Genomic DNA, 19,610 nt, shown 5'->3' with positions numbered 1-19,610 from the left:
GATTTATATAAAGACTGGGGAAGAGTGAAACTTGCAATTCTCCAATCGGCAAACATTTTCCACATGTGGTCTATATTATGGATAAGATTTTTTTAGAAGTGGTTGGCCTTCAACGCCTGTCTTTAATAGGGTTGGGTCCGGTTTTGTTTGGATTGTTTTCTACTCCAAGTCAAAGTCAAAATCAAATTAGTTGGTTTGGGTGAACTTCAACCCAAATCAACTCACTCTAGCTCTTCAACCCAACAAAGCAAGTTGGTTTTCACTTTAAATCCAAATTGAATTTAAAAAAAAATAAAATAAATAAATTCCAATTTTAGGCCCACTTAGATTACAAGATCTAAAATAATTAAATAACTTTATATTATAAGAACTATTGACTAAGAAATAAAATTGGGTTAATAGAGACAAATCAACTGAAAACTTAAGTTTTTTTTTTTTTTTTGGTTACTTTTTTTGTGTGTATTATGTAGAATGGCTACCTAAATATGGAAAAAATTTTAAGTATAACATAATGACCTTCTGAAATGAAATTTTCAGTGCTATTACTTACCGAAAATATCATATATTCAAGGGGATCGTGAGATTATGGCTTATCTTTTGATTTTTATTTTTCTTAAATAAAAATGTAAATATATAAGTGGGACAGGTATTGTAAAGCCTCGAAAATTTTCACATACTAGAATTTATTTATGTTACACATTATATTTTATATTTGGAAAGTTGGGGGACTAAAATGACAAATATATCAATATTGTACTCGTTGGATAGCTCGTGATTAATTATGTATGTTAGGCATCGCCATCAATCTTGAATTCCAGCAATTCCTTGGAGGGATCCAGCTTGATCGCCACTGTAGTTTCACACACTTTATTCTTCTTCTCCACGCGGTAGAACACCACCAAGGTTAGATAGTACATGAATCCTTCCACCACTAGCTGTTTCCCATCCAATACAATCTTCAAGTCCAGGACTAGTGCATTCTGCAATAATAAAGGAAGAGATTTCAGACTGAATTCCAAAATTTCATAGAGTCATGAAAATCACGGGTAATTGTAAGTAATAAGATGCAAAAAATAATCATAGTTAAAGATTAACAAAATCAACACAAAAGGGGAAAAACTTCTCTTTTTCTTTTCAATCAAAACAAGCGAGACATTCAATCTCAAGGCTGTTCTCAACTCCTACATTTGGGGTAATTCCTCTGGGGATGGTCATGGCGGCCATTCTCACGGATAACGAAATTTTTTTGCTAAGAAAACTCTTTTTTTTTTTTTTTTGGTGTGTGAATAGTTCAAGGCAGTGTAAAACCAATTAATTTTGTGGCCATGTAGTATTACAAGAGAATTAATTAAAATGGTTTATTTATTACTAAAATACTATTGGCCCATTGCGAAGTGGCAGTTTTATATCTGTCCACTTTGCTGAAAAGTTGGCAGTTATATTAATGGCTCATAAAACTGCTCCTCTCTCCTTTAAAAGTGATTAAACCCCATCAATTAATACATTGAATAACAGAGAGGTAATTGGAGAGAACGATTTCTTGTTTTTTTATTTCTCTTATTTTGCATGTCTAAATCCTCTATTCTTTATCATTGATCAAGGTATGTTTCTTGATCAATTAATTTATTTTGGGAAAATCATGGAGTTCCAAGATCTTAGTATCAGGGTTTAATTGCTTACAGGCAGTTGAAGTGATTTATATAGACCGGAGAAACAGTGAAACTTGAAATTATCCAACTAGCTAACTTGTAGAATCAAATGAAATACACGTGGAACATTTTCCATATGTGCTCTATATTATGGGACAAGATTTTTTAGAAGAAGTTGGCTTTCAACCTCTGTCTTAAATTCTCAACTTTTAATATCTCTTTTTGATTCTCAGTTAAAAAACATGTTCTTTTTTTAAAAAAAAAATTAAAATATATAATGTTAGTTTACTGCCATGACTACCTATAACAGGCATTGTTAAATAGTCATCACTATCACTTGTAATATATATTTTTGCTTTACTATGAGGCCCTTTGATTCTCATTATTTGGAAAAAGAATGAGTTTTGATTAGTATTTTAAGAAGAATTTGTGGTTAAAAAGAACGAAAACGTTTTTTATATACATGTAGAATATTTTATCGTGTGAATATATGGTTGAAAATGATCTTGTAGCAAATCATAAAATAAATTAATGAGTATCAAATAGGCACTACAAGTCATAACTATCACTTGTAACATTCATTACTGCATTGTCATCATTACTGCCTTCGTCATCGCCATTAGCACTTGTAACATTATTATTACACCACCTCAGTCGTCTTAGCCACCGTCCACTGAAAAGCCACCATAATGAAATTATCAATTGCATTGCCAAAATCACTATCACTATCTCCACCTATTTCCACCACCGCAACTACCACCTTCAATGCTACCTGGCCAATCGTGACACTAGTCTGCATCTCGTGCGTTGCGCATCTCGTGCGTTGCACGAATTTTGTATTTATTTTTATTTTATTAGCGTAGAATTTATAAATTGTACAAAAAGTATTTGGAAATAAGAAATGTTTGTTTCATTCTCATCTTTTGGTCGACTGTATATTTTATGTCACAATAATTTATTTTTATTCTTATAAATAAGTATAGTGAATGTTGTGATTGTATATATGTCAACGATAATTTATTTTTAATTATTGATTGTATTTTTTGTTTAATGTAGATGAAGATTTTTTTTTATCTCATATTGTAAATAAGTTGTAAATTGAATTTTGTAAAATGCTTTTCTTTAGCAATTTCGATTCGAGAGGCTATACTTATAGTTCAAAAATAACCCATGCAGTTGTAAATTGAAAGAGAATATCCACATACACAGACATTTAAATAACAAACTCAGGTTCGCACGTAAAAATAACTTGAAGTGGCACTTATTCGATGGCCAACTCCCTTGTTGGTGTAAGAATTAGAACCCTAACAGCAGGCCTGTTCTTCAGACGATACAATAGTCACTCCGAGGTTGGAAGGGCAAAAGAGTTTTTAAAAAAAATTAAATAAATTTTATTTGAAAGAGAAAATAATTAAAAAGAAATTTAAATAAATTGATAAAAGAAACCAATTATTTATAAAGTAAATTTTTCAATTTTAATTAAATAATATTTATATATTCTTCATTTAGTTTCCATAACTTTATTTTATTTTTTACTTCTAAATAATTTTAAAAGATTTTTTTTACTTATATAAGTAATTTTTACATATATTAGAAATATTTTTTGTTAATATGTTTATTTTTAATTAATTTATTTTTTTTTTTTACTAAAAGTGATTTTTTTTTTTTTTACTTATAAAAGTGCTCAGCACAGAGTAAGGCGGGAGGTATGGAAAGTTGCGTATTACATAGATTCACATTGATTTTCTTGCACTATATATATAAAATAATAATATAAGCAAATGAGTTGATTTGAAAAGGCGTGGCCATAGCGTATGAAAATGGAGAACGGAAAAGTACAAAAAAAAATTTTAATAATCTTCCGTGCACGGAGACCACACTATATATAATTTTTTTAATCTTTTTTCTTCAATTTTTTTGACCTACAAATAACTTTTTCGTTAAAATTGAAAAATTAAGTTTTATTCGGAAGAGAAAAGTATTAAAAAGAAAAAAATAATTGTTTTTTTTAAGAAAAAGCGCATTTTTAACACATACATTTAATCTCCGTTTAACTATTTTCGTTATTTATTTAGATCATTCGATGTCTCTACGATATAGTTCTCAAAATGAGTTTCGAGAGAATGTAAAATATTTACCGATTTGACTACCGTAAAATCGTTGACGAACTTTTAAAGTTAGCTTATTATCGGAAATTTTGAAATAGTAATAAAATAATTGATTTTTTTAAGAAAAACGACATATGCATATTTTTTAACACATACGTTTAATATCCGTTTAACTATTTTTGATATCTATTTTGATCATTCGATGTCTCTACGATATAGTTTTCAAAATGAGTTTCAAGGGAATGTAAAACATTTATCGATTCGACTATCGCACAATCGTCGATGAATTTTTAAAGTTAGCTTGTTATCGAAAATTTCGAAATATAGTTTGAAAATGCCTACTTTGACGTCTGATAACATTTGCTATGATTAACCGTTTCACGCACCGTTAACGATTTGCAATATTATGCCACGAGCACTTCAAAACGATATTAAGAATGTAATATTTTGACTTCGTCTAATATCCCTTAATGAGTATTAAAATGAACACAAAAACATAAGTAAAAAATTTTTTTTTGATTTCTCCAGGTCTCCGTGCACGGAGCCCTTGGGCCTCCGTGTACGGAGTCCTCTTATTTTTTTCTTTTTTAAATAAAAGCTAATACCTCTCTATACTATATAAACTAACTACAATGAGATATATATAATTTACTTTAAAATATTTTATTATACTGTAAGAAACTGCTGCAACACGTAATTTCCGTACCTCCCATAACTCCATGCTCAACCACTCTTATATAGATATATATAGTCAGAATATAAGAAAAAATATCTTTTATATAAAAAAATAAAAAAAATATTTTACAAAAAGTTACTTTTAAGTAAAAAATTTGAAGAAAAAAGAATTAAAAAGAATTTTAATTTTTTTTAATTTATAATTCTTTTCTCTTAATAATTCCAAACAGAAATTTAGATTTGAGAATTTTTTCTGTGTAGTTTTACGTTATAAATAATAGTTTTTTCAATTTAGAATTCTTTTTAATTTTTTTTCTTCAAATTTTTTATTATTAATCAATATTTTTTAATAGTTTAAGATAAAATTTAATTTTCTAGTAATAATTCAATATATAAAATGATGAAAAAAACATATTCACTCCGTGCATGGAGAAAAAAATTTCCGTCATACCACATAATTTTTTTGAGCAAAATGATGCATTAAGAAAATTGTTGCGAAAAAAGAATAAATAGCACTACAATAATTAATTTTTTAAAAAAAATGACGTATACGCTTTTTTAACACATACTTTTAATCTCCGTTTAACTATTTTCGATATTTATTTAGATCATCTGATATATCTACGATATAGTTCTTAAATGAGTTTCGAGAGAATGTAAAACATTTATCGATTCGACTATCGTGCAATCGTCGACGAATTTTTAAAGTTAGCTTGTTATCAAAAATTTTGAAATAGTAATAAAATAATTGATTTTTTAAAGAAAAACGGCTTATGCGTATTGTTTAACACATATGTTTAATGTCCGTTTAACTATTTTTGATATCTATTTAGATCATTCGATATCTCTACGATATAGTTCTCAAAATGAGTTTCGAGAGAATGTAAAACATTTATCAATTCGACTATCGTACAATCGTCGATGAATTTTTAAAGTTAGCTTGTTATCGAAAATTTCGAAATATAGTTTGAAAATGCCTCATGCATGAAAATTCACTCTTTGAGATTTTAACGATTAAATGCTCATGTTTAAAGCATCTTACCTTTACACATGAATTCGAAACATCTAAATCTAATATCTTCGATGTTTTACTATTGAAGTTCTTTGTCTTCGAGTGATTTGACGTGAATGCTCGACTTCCATCTCAATTTTTATTGATCGTCCAATGCGAGTCTTTTGGTAGTGATTTTTTTGTCTCCAATTGACCAACTTTACAACAATCGTTACAAAGAATTGAATTTAATTGTTGGAAATAAAAAAAATTTATTTGTTATAATCAAAATATGAAGTCAACCACACGTCAACAAACTAGTGGCCTAAACATGGTTCCATAGGTTTTATTAATGTGGCTAGAGAAACACCAACCATTTCAAAACAAAAGTTGCAAATTAAACATAAAAAGAGAGGGAGTGACGGCAAACGTTAAAAGTATTAAGGTTTTTGAATGGATATGAAAATTAATATTGACCTTCAGTTTGGGACTCTATTAGGCCCATTTACTTTGTCTGTAATGTTAAATTAGAAATTGAAAATATTAATAAATAATTATTATCTAAAATTTGGTTATCATTCTTTGAAAAAATAAAAAATAAAAAACTTTTTTTAATTATTGATTCTACTCTGGTTCAAACTCGATTTGACCCTTTTCCCTTTTCGAATTGATGTCGGTTCTATTTTTAAAACATTGGTTATGATACTAAAATTTTGTAATCGTACAAAACGAATTTTAGTTGAGACCTCCCTCTTTCATTCACACTTTGTCCCTTTAAATAAGCTGATGGGCATGGTCATGTTAAGTTGTAGTGATTTCACCTATGATTGCATATCGTCGCATATTTGAAGGACTTGATTGAATGGTGAGATGGTTGCAACGAGTCAGGATGGCACTTTGGCGTTAAGGCTACGCTTTAAACCATCATGTTATTCTCCTGATTGGTTGGTTTGGACAATGATGTCATCAACGGGGAGCATTTTCTCTTCATGTCATGATGATATTTTCATATGATGTCTCCTACTGTATAACTCCTATCTCTATCGATAGGATACTACGTCAACATAATGAGCCCACGTGTCTAAACTCTTCGATAGATATTCTCTTTGACAAATTCAAGTAAAGCCCTCAACTTATTCGGAGCGAATTTTAGATCGACAGCAATAATTTTCCCCAAGATTTGAGTTCTATCTTTGGCGAGATCAGACAATGATTCTCAGTTGCTGGATCTCTGACTGACGCTTCAGAGACTGGTGGGAGACAGCTGCTCTCGTAAGTTGAAAATTAGTGACACGTGTGTATCAAAGCGTCAAATTCACTGGCAATGAAGCGTCTTGTGCAAGATTCCTAAAATGGAGTCATTTTGGAAGGTTTATATTTTACCATTTAATTTTAAATCTTATAAAGAAACTAGTTTTTAGCCAGTGCAATTTTTTAGTGTTAACGTGTTGAACGTTAATGAAAATCCAACGAGAATCCAATATGCATTCTAAAGACAATTGCTCATGCTTAGGGGACACCAATAGATAATTAATCAATCTAAAGCCGTTCTGATAATGTTTTCCAACGCCATTACTGATGTATCCATTAACTGCATAGACTTATGAATTCAGCCAAATCACCATATACATTGAGTAACATTTTATTCAAAACGCTATGTTGAAATACAAGAGAAAATCTGGGAAAAAATTATAAGACTGGATACATAAGAATATTAAGAACATTTATAGACTTCACTCATAAAAGAAATATAATACATGCTGTATTTTGGAGATAGTATATCTAATAACACAAATGATCGTAAGAAAATGATTTCTAGAATAAAGCTACAAGTCTACGACACAAATGTAAAGCAAGTGTAACTGTTTTTTTTTGTGAAGAAATAGGCACCTTGTAAGTGAAAGAGATACAACTACCATAAAGAGTAAAAATGGCATTACAAAATTGGCGAATGTTAAATTGGAGTAATGGCAAAAACATTGTTCGGAAGAAAAATTAAATCCATAATATACTGGGACAACCTTAATTCATCCAATCTTAAATTAAAGAGAAAAAAGAACAAAATGTACACTAAATAATGAAGCATTGAAGACTATTTCTTAATGATAATAAAAGAAGTTTAAATACTATTAGTAGCAACTGCACAAGTAGACTTTAACAAAAGACTAAGGCTTAAGATCCTACACATAGGTAGACAAGATTGCCTTAGGGATATTATATACAACTGCCTATTGTCACAAAAGTATTGTAACTATTTTATGATGGTTCTTTTTTGGCTTCAACTCTATTTCAATAGTTTCATCTAGTGCTTGGAGAAGAGGCCTCTTTGCGGAGATTGCAATCATTTCTTCAGTATATTTTAGAACTTTAATGTCAGTGTTGCACATCTTGTTTTTCCCTTTTGAGTTGTTCTTGTCTGAACTCTCGTTGATCTCAATTGAATTCTTGACATCACTTATAGGAGTTGAAGGATCTATTTCAGTGATTGTAGGTAAGGAATTCACATCAGTGATTACGGTTAGAGAGTTGAAGACGAAGATGATCTCATAGCGGTATTCTGGTGGATTTTGTTTTTTTGGTGTCACTTTTATATAGAATGGCAACTCTCTTTCACTATTGGTTTTCATAACATTGTTCATCTTTGCATCTGGGTTATGTGATAGATAAAATGCATTTTATTATTATATTTTGGTGTTTTGAAAAAATTAATGCTAGAGGATATTAGTATTTGGTGTTTACTTTTTGAAAATGGTTCATTATTTCATTGGCATTAGTTTCCAATAATGCCTCTGCTGCGTCGCCTATAATGCTTGCATCTAACTGTCCAAATTTGTCTTCAAGGTGCAGAAAAGCATTTGCCCTGTGGATAAATTGTTTTCAATTAGGTATTGTGTATTGTTTGAACAAAGTATCAATGTTAATCAATATTTAAAATTATGTTTAAAGGTTTGATTTTCCTTGGTACTGCTCTTGCATGTTCATACTTGCAAAATCAACATTTGTAAATTTGTCCTAAGTCTGCATTGGATGGTTTTTTACAATTACTGCAAGACATATACCAAAATTTTTGGTGTGTTGCAATAACTCTCCAATGGGCCTTGATCCAATAGAATTTGTTCCGTGAAAAAAAGGTATGTGTTAGTAAATTATGAAACTATTAAGAGTAAAACTTGTTGGGTGTTTTGATAATGTTTATTATGGAATGTAGTGTAAATATATTTATGCTATGTAATATTGAGAAAATACCCCTAGATAAGCTTCCAGTAATTCAGCAATTGGTGTGAATCTATTTTTAGCTGGAGGTGACAACTTTGTGGACTGACAGCAACAGATAGTTTGTTTTCTGTAAGTTTGTCAAGTTTTTCTTTATTTGCTATAACCCTGCATGAAAGAACTATACAATTAGATGTAGAACATAGCTGGAAAAAGTTAAGAAGTTATTTAGATATGCTTCTAAACCATTATTTATAGTCTGTAACAGCCAGTAATTCAGCATTAATGAAGATACTGCTTTTGACTTTAGTCGAGAGTGTAATGCCTGCAAAAAAATGTATCATAACTAATGTGTCTACATTTTTTGTTGTATGTTATTGTAAATTAAATGGTATGTTTATATTGAACTTACCATTGAATGAAAAAACCTTAAGATTTGTAGCCCATCCAATAGGTCTGGTTGCTAGGTTTTCAACAATGGCAACACATTCTCGTTCAACAAATGTGTCCCATAGCGTCAACATGACTGTCTCAAAATGTTTATCTATTAATATAACGTCCCGAAAACAGTCTTTTGTACCGAAGTGAGTTTGGATCATTTGTTTTTGTCGTATATCTATAGCTACTCCTATAACATCTGAAGGACAAGAAAATGTTGTTGCTTATGGATTTTGCACGTAGTAAATTTTAGTATGAACAAAATAACTATAAAATAACGCATAAAAGTACTGGCTGTAAAGTTAGAAATGTTACTTATGTTGATGTTCTTGTCCATGTGCTTCTCAAGTTCATGAAATGGACTGACCTCATATTTTGAAAAGAGGAAGTTCAAGTTATTCTCATTGAGCTCTTCAATTTTTGTTTTCCCTGTTATAGTCCAAATCTTTTTCTTCATGGGAACTTTTAAACTCACTTTTGTTATCTTTCACCATTGCATTCGAGATTATGCACGTCTTTCCAAGTATGAGCTGATCACTAAGTGCTGTGATATTTGTATCATACATTGTAGCTGTCACTTTGTTACCCTGTTTAACGTTAGGAGATGAGGACTTTAACAGAAAATAAAGCTATAGTGAAAGCTTGAAAATTCCTATAATAATTAATACATAGTTACCTATAAGTCCATTAGAACAAGGTTTTGGTATCGGGTCATAGAACTATGAGCAGTTTTCGGTGGCTGTTTTCCTGCGATAATGACTTTTGCAGACCAACTACTTTCTGATGTAGAAATCTGTGGGATAAGCTTATAGAGTGTAGTCATCTTTGATATCTGTCTGGTGCATGAACAAATAAGTTAAAGTAAAAATTGTTGTAGCTATGAATGTAACATTCTTACTGTATATTAAGGAAACGTGAGAAAACTGTTAATGCAAGAAGATGAAGTAAGAATTTTAGATTGGAGATGTAAAGAATTACCAGGAATGAACTGATGTTAGAATCTGCAAAGTGTTGGTAGGTGTAAGAGATAATTCTAGTGCGTGTTTTCTATTTGTATAATCTGAGATTGAAGTACCAAGTGTAGGTATTTATAGAAAAATTAGAGGAGAGAAATATTTTAATACATAGTTTGACTTTTCAATGTATAATTGAGTGTTGGAAGGATAAGGATTAAAGCACTCATGGACACATGCAAAGCACTAATGGACACATGTCAACTGTAAAAGATCCATGTGTAACGCAAGGATGGAAAAAATTGCTGTAAAGTTCTTTTTGTATTTTTTGGAAATGGAACCTAATTTTTGCCTTTTCACATGAGAATGTGGTTACTCTCAATGCATCTAGATGCTAATTTAAAAAAAAAAATGTAATGTACAAAAGCTTTTTGCATAAATGGCTATTTTGTTGAGAAGACAGAAGTTGAAGTTATATGGAAATATAAATGGATGTAATTATTGGTGCATTTTTGGAAAAAAATGGATACATATAGTGGAATTGAATCACTTTCCAATAGCATATTAGTGAGTGATACAATTTCTTAATGGATGTAGTAATTTTAAGTGGAAATACCTTTTATGTATTGTTGATTCTATTTTTCCAGATTGTAGGTAGAATTTACTTCTTGTACTGGTTTTCTGCATAACATAAAACAAAAGTAGAGTAAACTATATTTAGAATTGTAATTATATTAGTAAAAATGTTATAAAACAAGAATTTATTAATTGTCCATTTATTTTACCCGTTGGAAATATATGGAATTGTTCAGACCATTTGAAGATTTAGTACCGTAAAATTTTCAATTTGTGACTAAAATTAGAAAAATTGAGCTTGTTAATTTTAACTATATTGGCGCTTTGAAAAAACCAGTAGAGTTAAAATGTTTATGCCTGTTAATTAATTTAGAGCGGCATGTTTGTGTATCTTGAGAAGTTTGGTGGTCTATAGTGAAGTTGACATTGCCTTTGTGAAAATCTGCAAAAAAAGACAATTAAATATAGTTAATAGAACATCCATAAAAGAAATGATTGGCTAATGTAATTAACTAACATAGCGTGAAGATGTGTTGATTAAGAAGCATTATTTTTATTTAAATATTTTCAAATACACAAAATTTCTAGAATCGAAATGTAAATAGTGTATAGATTCAATTTAGTGACAAACTACTTTAAATATATAGAAAAAGAGATTTATGTGTAAGAAAGATTCTAATAGCATATATATTTATGCATGAGAAATGGTAGAAGTTGTTCAATAAATTTCAGAGTTATGATTACATTTCCTCACTAAAACATATTAGAATATTTAAATGAGATTTATGCAATGCAAATTTAGGATTAGGTTTATTCAATAAACTTGCTAAAATCTTGTGATGAAAATCCAATTTAAAGATATTAGGGTCACAGTGAATTAGATGTCTGCACGAAATTCTAACAGAATAGGTAAAAACTAATGTTAAGTTTGCATTTTATTAATATGATTTACATATTCTGATTTTATATTTGTATTAAATAGAGTGAGTGGTAACGATTTGCTATAACTTAAAACAAAGAATGATTAAATTATGATATAACACAAATTGAAAGCAATAAAAATTTGAAATTTTTAACTTGTAAGATACCGAGGGATATGACTATTTGTAATACTTGCTGCACGACTCGAGGAATTGTTGTCTTCCTTCTTTGGATAGTTTACTATTCTTCCTTTTCTTCTCAAATTTTTGCTTGAGGCTGCCCAAGTATTCACAGTATGTTTGCAAGAGCTTATTTTTTCGTTTTGTATTTTCTGCTAGAGGGTCTATGGAACTATTATTTACAATGACCTGTTGTTCAGATAATCCAATTCTCTATTGCTGCAGGACAAGTTGTTGGTATATAACATGTCATAAGTATTAAACTTTTAAACATGCATAGTGTTGTAAATATTTTAGACAGGTCAATAGCATGTGCATGTTGACTCCAACATAATTATATGAAAGATGTTTTTTGAAGACGGATAAATTGTTCAATATGATTTATTGTCCATGGTTGCAGAATAGTATGACTTGGATTTTTTGATGTTTCCAAGAATGTAGTTCAGTATTTATTCCACGTGTTTTGAATAACTAATTCTTTAAGAGTAACTAAGGATAATTTTCAATTAGATAAGACGGTGTAGCTTGAATGCAATTTGTTAATTTTGTAATGCTACTACATTGCCATAAAAGTTAATAAGCAACATAACAGATCTTTGAGATGAAGTTTGTAAGTAAAGAAAATTTCATTCATCATTTATATGGTATTGGTTAAGAGAGTATAGAAGAATGGATATATTATAATCAAAGGAGTTCAAATATAAGTAAAACTTTGAACGATTTCTTAAAGGGAAAATAAATTATTTTTTAGAATAAAAAAGAATCTATATTAAACAATGGTGTACTAACTTTATACTCACAAAATTATTTCCATTAAATCATGTTTTTCACTCTCTCCTACATCAACCATATTACTAATCAATAAGATTTTGTCATTTGACTTAAAACAAAGATTAGACACATTAGTCATTTATTGAATTTTTTAATGAACACTTTATTAAAGTTAACATATGGATATGATGTCACATAAAAACTTGACCAATAAAATATAACTAAATGAAACTATGAAGAAGACAAGAAAGTTAACCAAAGCTAGCATTAATCCCAACTTTTAGCAATCAAATTCAGATATTGTAATGATGAAACATTGCTTTACATTTTTTTCACTTTGCACAATTGTAAAATTGATTTAATAGAATGACAAATAAGGAATGAGCTAGAGGAATACACCTTATAACGTGCCATTTTAGTATACTTTTGAGGAAATAAGATGAATATTTGCTGGTTTTAGATCAGTGTGAATCAAGTGCAGAAGATGTATAACTGCAAATAAAAGTAAAATAAACTGGGCAAAATCTATAAATTATAAGGTAAACAATTAAAATAGAGGTAAATGCCAATTGATACCTGAATGAGATATCAATTCTGATGAATGTAGGAACTGAATGATAACAATATAGATAGTGGTGCAAAGATATGTCTGCATACTTGTTTGCTAAACTCATGAACAAAATTAATGAGAAATGAACGATAGTTGTTTTTTAGTGAAAATTTGTATTAAGCTTGGATAAAACTTCTCAGAAATTTGTTAAGACTATGTGAATACATCCACAAGGTTTTAACTTGTACTATATTCGAGCAAGAAGTAATAACATAACACTTTCAAATTTGGGGAATTGAAAATTATAATAAACACTTAGAATAGAAATATGATTACGATAGTTGTTGACAATTTGTATTTGTACACGATTGCAAAGAAGAAATAGTAATTAGGCTAAGCTAAAACAGTTGTTTCAGTAGAAATATTGAAGAGATAAAAACACTTCTGCACCCCAACAATTGTTAGTATTTCAAGAATTTATACAAAAATGGCTTATCAATTTAACCAGATAATCAGCACACCAAGTACAAGGACAAAATTAACAAGACAGAGAAATGTCTAAATGGCTTAAACAAATTCTGATGGTAATGCAATTGAAACATAAACATACTTACAAATATTTCATTAGTGCAAGCTCGTTACACATTTGATAAGAGTAATGGATAAAACTGGACTGCATAATCACAAGATTTAGCTTCTTCTTTTCCATTAATATTAATTAATAGCATCCAATCGTCTATACCAAACATATAATAGAAGATAGATCAGTAAAAGACCTTCAAGAGGGCAGCCTCTTTATCCTTGTCTGTGAAAACTCCAGTGGACTCAACCACAAACTCGGCACCAGTTTCGGCCCACGGAATTTCCTCAGGGTTCCTAAATTTACCAATCATTAGAAAACGAATTCTAATAATTTTTCTTAGTTTTCAAGAATTTACATAGAAAAAATTAAAATCGAACATAAACCCAAAAACTATAACTGGACTATCACAAAAAAGAAGCATCTTTTTATCCTTGACCTTCACCTCACTGTGCTTCCAGTGCCCGTGCACACTGTCATACTTGAACATACATGTCTGCACAATGTTTTTGTCAGATTAAAATAAAAAAATAGAGAAAATTCATGTACATTGAGGTAGGCAGAAATAATACGATATAGTCAGTGGTGATGAATGGATCATTAACAGTAACAAGTTCTACATCATCCCTCTGTAGAGCAACTCTTGCAACCAAACGACCGATCCTTCTAACTCTTGAAAAATTTCATTTTTTTCATAAAAAAAAAAAAAGAAAAAAAAAAGATCAACTTTAACAACTATATTTAACATAATAGATATATAAAGTATCAATAATTACTTTTTGTAATAAACTCTATATTTGGGAAGCAAACCATAATTAATTATTTTTACCCCTTCAGCAATCATAGTTTTATTCTAGTAAAATATTTGATTGGTGGGTGGGTGTAAATTGTGTTTGGAATATTCGAGGAACAATTCAGAGGATTCTAAGTTGATAGATCGAATTATGGAAAATGCTAACTTTTAGGTTAATCTTTTACAGATTGATTGAGATACCAACTCTTTTCATTGTCCGAACATTTAGGAATTTGTCCAAAAGTCCTTGCAATTAATCAATGGATGGGACAGATACAATTAAATATGAACAGGTTATTAAAAATGAACGAACTAACAATTATAGGGAGCTAAGGAAACAATCAAATAGTAGTGAAACAACCAATCTTCACCCATTTTGCTAGGCATTATATCTCTCAATTAAGGGGAAAAAAGATTAAATATAGCCAAAGGAGGGGGGACACAAAAACACATTGGTCATAAGAAACATCAAATATGTGAGAGTTGAATCTACAAACGTAGTAGGATAGTGTGAAAATAAATTTATATGAATTCCAAGATAAATGTTGAACCCAATTATCTTCATTATTGCTCCACAAAAACATATATATTTGTTTAACATATACTATATTTTTTTTTATTAAATGTTTCTTAAAGTAAATTAGAGATGTACTTATTATAGTAAATTAGATATATTTGCTTCAAGTCATTTCTTTCTTGTACAATAAGACTTAAAATTTATCATATTAAAGTTAGTTTGCTAAAGTGGAAAATGAAGAGGTAACAGCATAGTTAATTTTAAATGAAATTAACCTAATCTAATGCAGATTCAAAATTTAATCTAAAAGTTAGTGTTATAATATAAGGATTTCTGTTCTACAAAAGTGAATGTAAGAAACAATGGCATAGTCCCCTAATATCTTCGACAAAGTGCACAAACTATACAAGAAAGGTGTTCAATAAGCATGCTGAGAAGAAGCTCCAACAAAAGTAATAATAAGAATTATCATTTAAGCCATTTCCCAATGTATTCCCTTAAGTATTTAAAGTACATTTACAATGAGGGATTAAATTCTTGCTAACGGCAAAAGCATAGTGACCATTTATATCATCCGAACTTCATCATGGAGAATTATTGTGGGGAACCCCCTTGTAATATCGAAGAATATGTATGATTGGTGATTGGCTTAAACTCATTTCTAGAATTTTATAGTTGGAAGGATGTGCATAAGAAACAATATTTAGTTTTGCATATGACAACACAATATAGAATTCAAGTATGATCAATGAAAGAATGAAATGATTTTTTTTTTTTTAATCTTACTATGTTCACGATGCCTTCAATTTCTCAACATATATATCAATTATGTTACATGAATGAGTGTTCTTGCATTACATGATTGAGTATTCTTACATTACTTGCCAGTTTTGAAGTTCCATAAACATATGTAATCATTTAACTTAAATACCCAAAAACTGCAATAGAAACTTACTGCTTATAAAGTAAAAATATACCATTAAAAGTTGATAAAATATTTGAATTTACGTATATTTGCATCTAAGAATTAAAAAGTTAATTCGAGAAAAAATTTACCTATGAAAATGTCATGATGAGAGAATAGAACTGGTAGCATCAACCCAGAAAGTCTTTCAAATCATCTGCAAAAGAAAAAATTTAAAAATACTTTTAAGGAGTAAGAGAAGGGAATAGTGTTTTTTTTTTTTTTTTTTAAAAAAAGAAGAAGAAGAAACAACAATAATGAAAACAATGAGTACAATAAGAATAATAAATGGAAGGAAAATGAATAAAAGAGTATAAAGTTTTTATATTAAATATTTTTCGAAGATCAGCGTAGATAACTTTTCACGATACAATAATGTATTTTGATTATATTAAATTGCATCTTGTACAAAGTGGATTATGTTAAGTTGTAAGGAAAAATAAAATATGAAGAGTTGTAAACTTACATGTGTATAAATGAAAGAATTTCCTTATATACAATATTTGAGGAACATCTATCATATAAATGGTGACTATTTATTGGCTTAAGTAAAACTTTGATAGATTTGCTTGTTTTTGCCCTTGATAATGTTACATATAGTTGACCATGACAAAAAAACTGGTTGTAGAAGATATAAACTGACAAAATCTAGTGTTTGACCCAGTGCTTTGTTTATTGTCATTGCAAAACATGGTCTAATTGGGAATTGAGTTCTTTTAAATTGAATTGACATTTGATCACTTCTTAGAGGTATAAAAGGGATCCTTGGCAAGAAAACATATTTTCTACAACATTCACCAATTGTAATTTCAGCAAGAATTACGTTCTTCTCAAATTTTCGACAAGTAAGACGTGTTCCGTTGCATAACTCTTCTAAGGATTAATATTCATTTTATCTTAAGCATTAATTCATGAGGAGGAATACCATTTGGGGTTAGACTATTTAAAAAATCTTCTTACAAGCTTTGTTCTGACTTATCAATCGCTTCATCAAAACTATAGCGTGTAAATTTCAACTGAAATTTGTTCAAGCACAATTCTATTAATTTGATCAACACATTCATTTGTAGGTGTAAGAATAACTCTATTTGCCATTACATGGAGATTATCAGAATATGCTTCTATATCTAGAAAACATGATGTATCAGTTTTGTTAAGGATGTTATTTCATCTTCAAATGGTAAAACTATACTTTCTGGAAGATTGATGCATTTACAAATATGTTCGCTCTCAAGTCCATCTCCTATTCTTATCTTAGCAAGTAACTACAGAATGTAGGATCCAGTTTAGCCCTCGTGTTTTCAATCAATGGTAGATGCTTATATAAAGGTCACAAGTCTGAAAAAATTAAGCTAGCTTTCATTATATCATGCTTTTTCCCTTTCCGTACAACTGGGAGAATTTGACAAAAATCTCCTCCTAGAACTACAACTTTCCCACCGAAGAGTAAATTGCAGTCGGTAATATCTCTTAGTATTTTATCTACAGCTTCTACAGCAGAACGATTGACCATCGGTGCTTCATCCCAAATAATTAACCTAGACATTTTCAACAAAGTTCCTAATGCCGATTGTTTGCTAACAGAACAACATATTTCACCGACTGTTTCCAAAGGTATCTTAAATCTTGAATGAGCAGTTGGACCTCCAGGTAAAAGAGATACAGATACTCCAGATGATGCTGTTGCCAAAGCAATTAAATTTTGTGACCATACACCTGCCAAAAGTGCTCTATATAAAAAGGTTTGTCAGTTCTACCTAGACCATCGATGAAGAAGACCCATACGAATTGATTTCACTTTTTCCATGATAGTATCATATGCAAATCATTGCTCTTTATTTAATGTTGCCTCACAAGTAAGTCCTTGAGTATCAAAATTTGTTGTCTCCTCTTGAACCATACTTCTCGACCTTTCAATTTCATCTATATTTACATTGAATGACACCATTGCATAATCATTTATGGTTTTACCCAATGATTCCAAAATATAACTAATGTCTTTTAAAACTTGCATTTCAACAATGTTTGTAGGTATATTTTGATGTACGTAGTCATCGATCATATAGACCTTAAACTTATCCCACAATAGCTTTGAATGATTAGGGTTGCAAACGTAAGAAGTGTAGCAAAGAGACATCTTAACGCAGTTGGCATTTCATACAAAAGAGCTTTAGATATATATTCTTCACAATGATTGTCTCCACTTCGTAAACCATGTAGAAGTGCTGCATCTCGATATGTTGGAGCTATTATGCCAATTAGATTTCGTAAATGATGAAAGGATATTGGTCCTCTAATATGATTAAGAAGAATACGAAGAAAATGCTATTCTCCTTTAGAAGGATTAGCTGTAACAATTCATCCTATAACAACATGTTTCTTCCTAAGAGTCCAAACTTTGCTATTTCCATTCCAAACAAAATGTTTTGAAAAATCTTGATACAACAATGTACGAGCAAATCCATTGATTTCATTTATTCGAAAAAATTCAGTTAGCATAGTTTTCCTCGTACTTTCTTTCTGAATAATAGTAAACAAATCATCCTCATCGGCATATGTTACTTGTTGATGATCCTCAATATGAAGTTGTAAAGAATAAACAGATGGATAAATATCAGATAAATCGAAAGAAAAAATCCTCCACATGCTTCAGGGGGAGATATCCATCTAATATACTGATAAGCTAAAATTTCATCAATTTCTTTGTTTGTTTCGGTAGTGTCAATAGAGAAATTAATATGATCATGACCTTTATAAACATATTTATAGAGATATTTAACAACTTTAATAGAAAAGCATATTTCAACATTAATATGACAATCAAATTTAGCACTTAAACAAGGATTGTATGGTACAACCCAACGATTGTCTAACATTTGACCTCTAACTTTAATACGAATGCCATTATTACAAGTTACAGTTAAGAATATGTCCGGTTTTCCATAACGTTGTACGATAGTCATCGTATCCATATATCTCTTTAACAAATCTCTAGTGCCACCTATAAAAGATTGTGATAGAACAAACTTTCTTTCAATTTTGTACCCCCTTGTCTCTTCATTTTTAACACTATCTACAATGCCTTGATAAAGTTCAGCACAGATTTTTTTTTTGTTATTACGAAAATAATCTAATCTAGTGGTTTCAATCTTCACATACATGTCTACAACATGTTATTGGAATAATCTACCAGTATGAAGTAATAGGAACGGACCGGGACACCTGATTTGAAATTTGTATGAATAGTATTCTCGACAAGAGACTTGAGATCGTTTCCCTGTTTTATTAAGCACTACATCACATAACAATAAAATAATAAATTATTATTTGAAGCATTCAAATTGCAAAAAATATTAAATTTACTTAAATGTGTATCTGCTAACCTGCATCCTCTTTTTCAAGAAGTTCAGTTGCAGAATTCATTGTGTTAGGAAGAGCTACAAAGTCAGGCAATTGTTGAGATGAAAATAATGGGCTTTTATATCTTTCAATACCTTCATGCCAACCAGATTTTCCATATGGAAAGTTCAGAGGATATTGCAAAGGATCATAACAACCATAATAATAGTGAACTTTGTGTGATTCAGCGCAATGACCATATATAGTAATATCACGAACACGAATATTTGCATTTTCATCATCTTCAATTCATACAGCAGCTACTTGAGATGTTGTAGGAGTATTGAAAACTCTTTGATCAACTCTTGGATCGCATCTTATTTGTATTCGATG

At 29.9% G+C, this 19,610-nt stretch overlaps 1 protein-coding gene across 1 annotated transcript; it reads right to left on the bottom strand.

Annotated features, from left to right (window-relative positions):
• Positions 1–17,208: 17,208 nt before the first annotated feature.
• Positions 17,209–18,015, bottom strand: LOC111384558. The gene is made up of 2 exons (XM_023008845.1): positions 17,733–18,015; positions 17,209–17,594 (listed from the first exon to the last, which is right to left on the bottom strand). The coding sequence occupies exons 1-2, from the start codon at positions 18,013–18,015 to the stop codon at positions 17,209–17,211; spliced, it is 669 nt and encodes a 222-aa protein (XP_022864613.1).
• Between the last annotated feature and the right edge of the window lie 1,595 nt (positions 18,016–19,610).

Source organism: Olea europaea, unplaced genomic scaffold (assembly GCF_002742605.1).
Source record: "Olea europaea var. sylvestris unplaced genomic scaffold, O_europaea_v1 scaffold294, whole genome shotgun sequence".
NCBI classification, from domain to species: Eukaryota; Viridiplantae; Streptophyta; class Magnoliopsida; order Lamiales; family Oleaceae; genus Olea; species Olea europaea.
Note: the sequence above shows the minus strand (reverse complement) of the source record. Positions and strands in the feature narration are given on the sequence as shown.

Coding starts and splice junctions, on each gene's coding strand:
- LOC111384558 (XM_023008845.1), bottom strand. CDS start 18,015: ATGTCTCTTTGCTACACTTCTTACGTTTGCAACCCTAATCATTCAAAG. Junction 17,595..17,732: donor TGATACTCAAGGACTTACTT/GTGAGGCAACAT, acceptor CACTTTTGGCAG/GTGTATGGTCACAAAATTTA.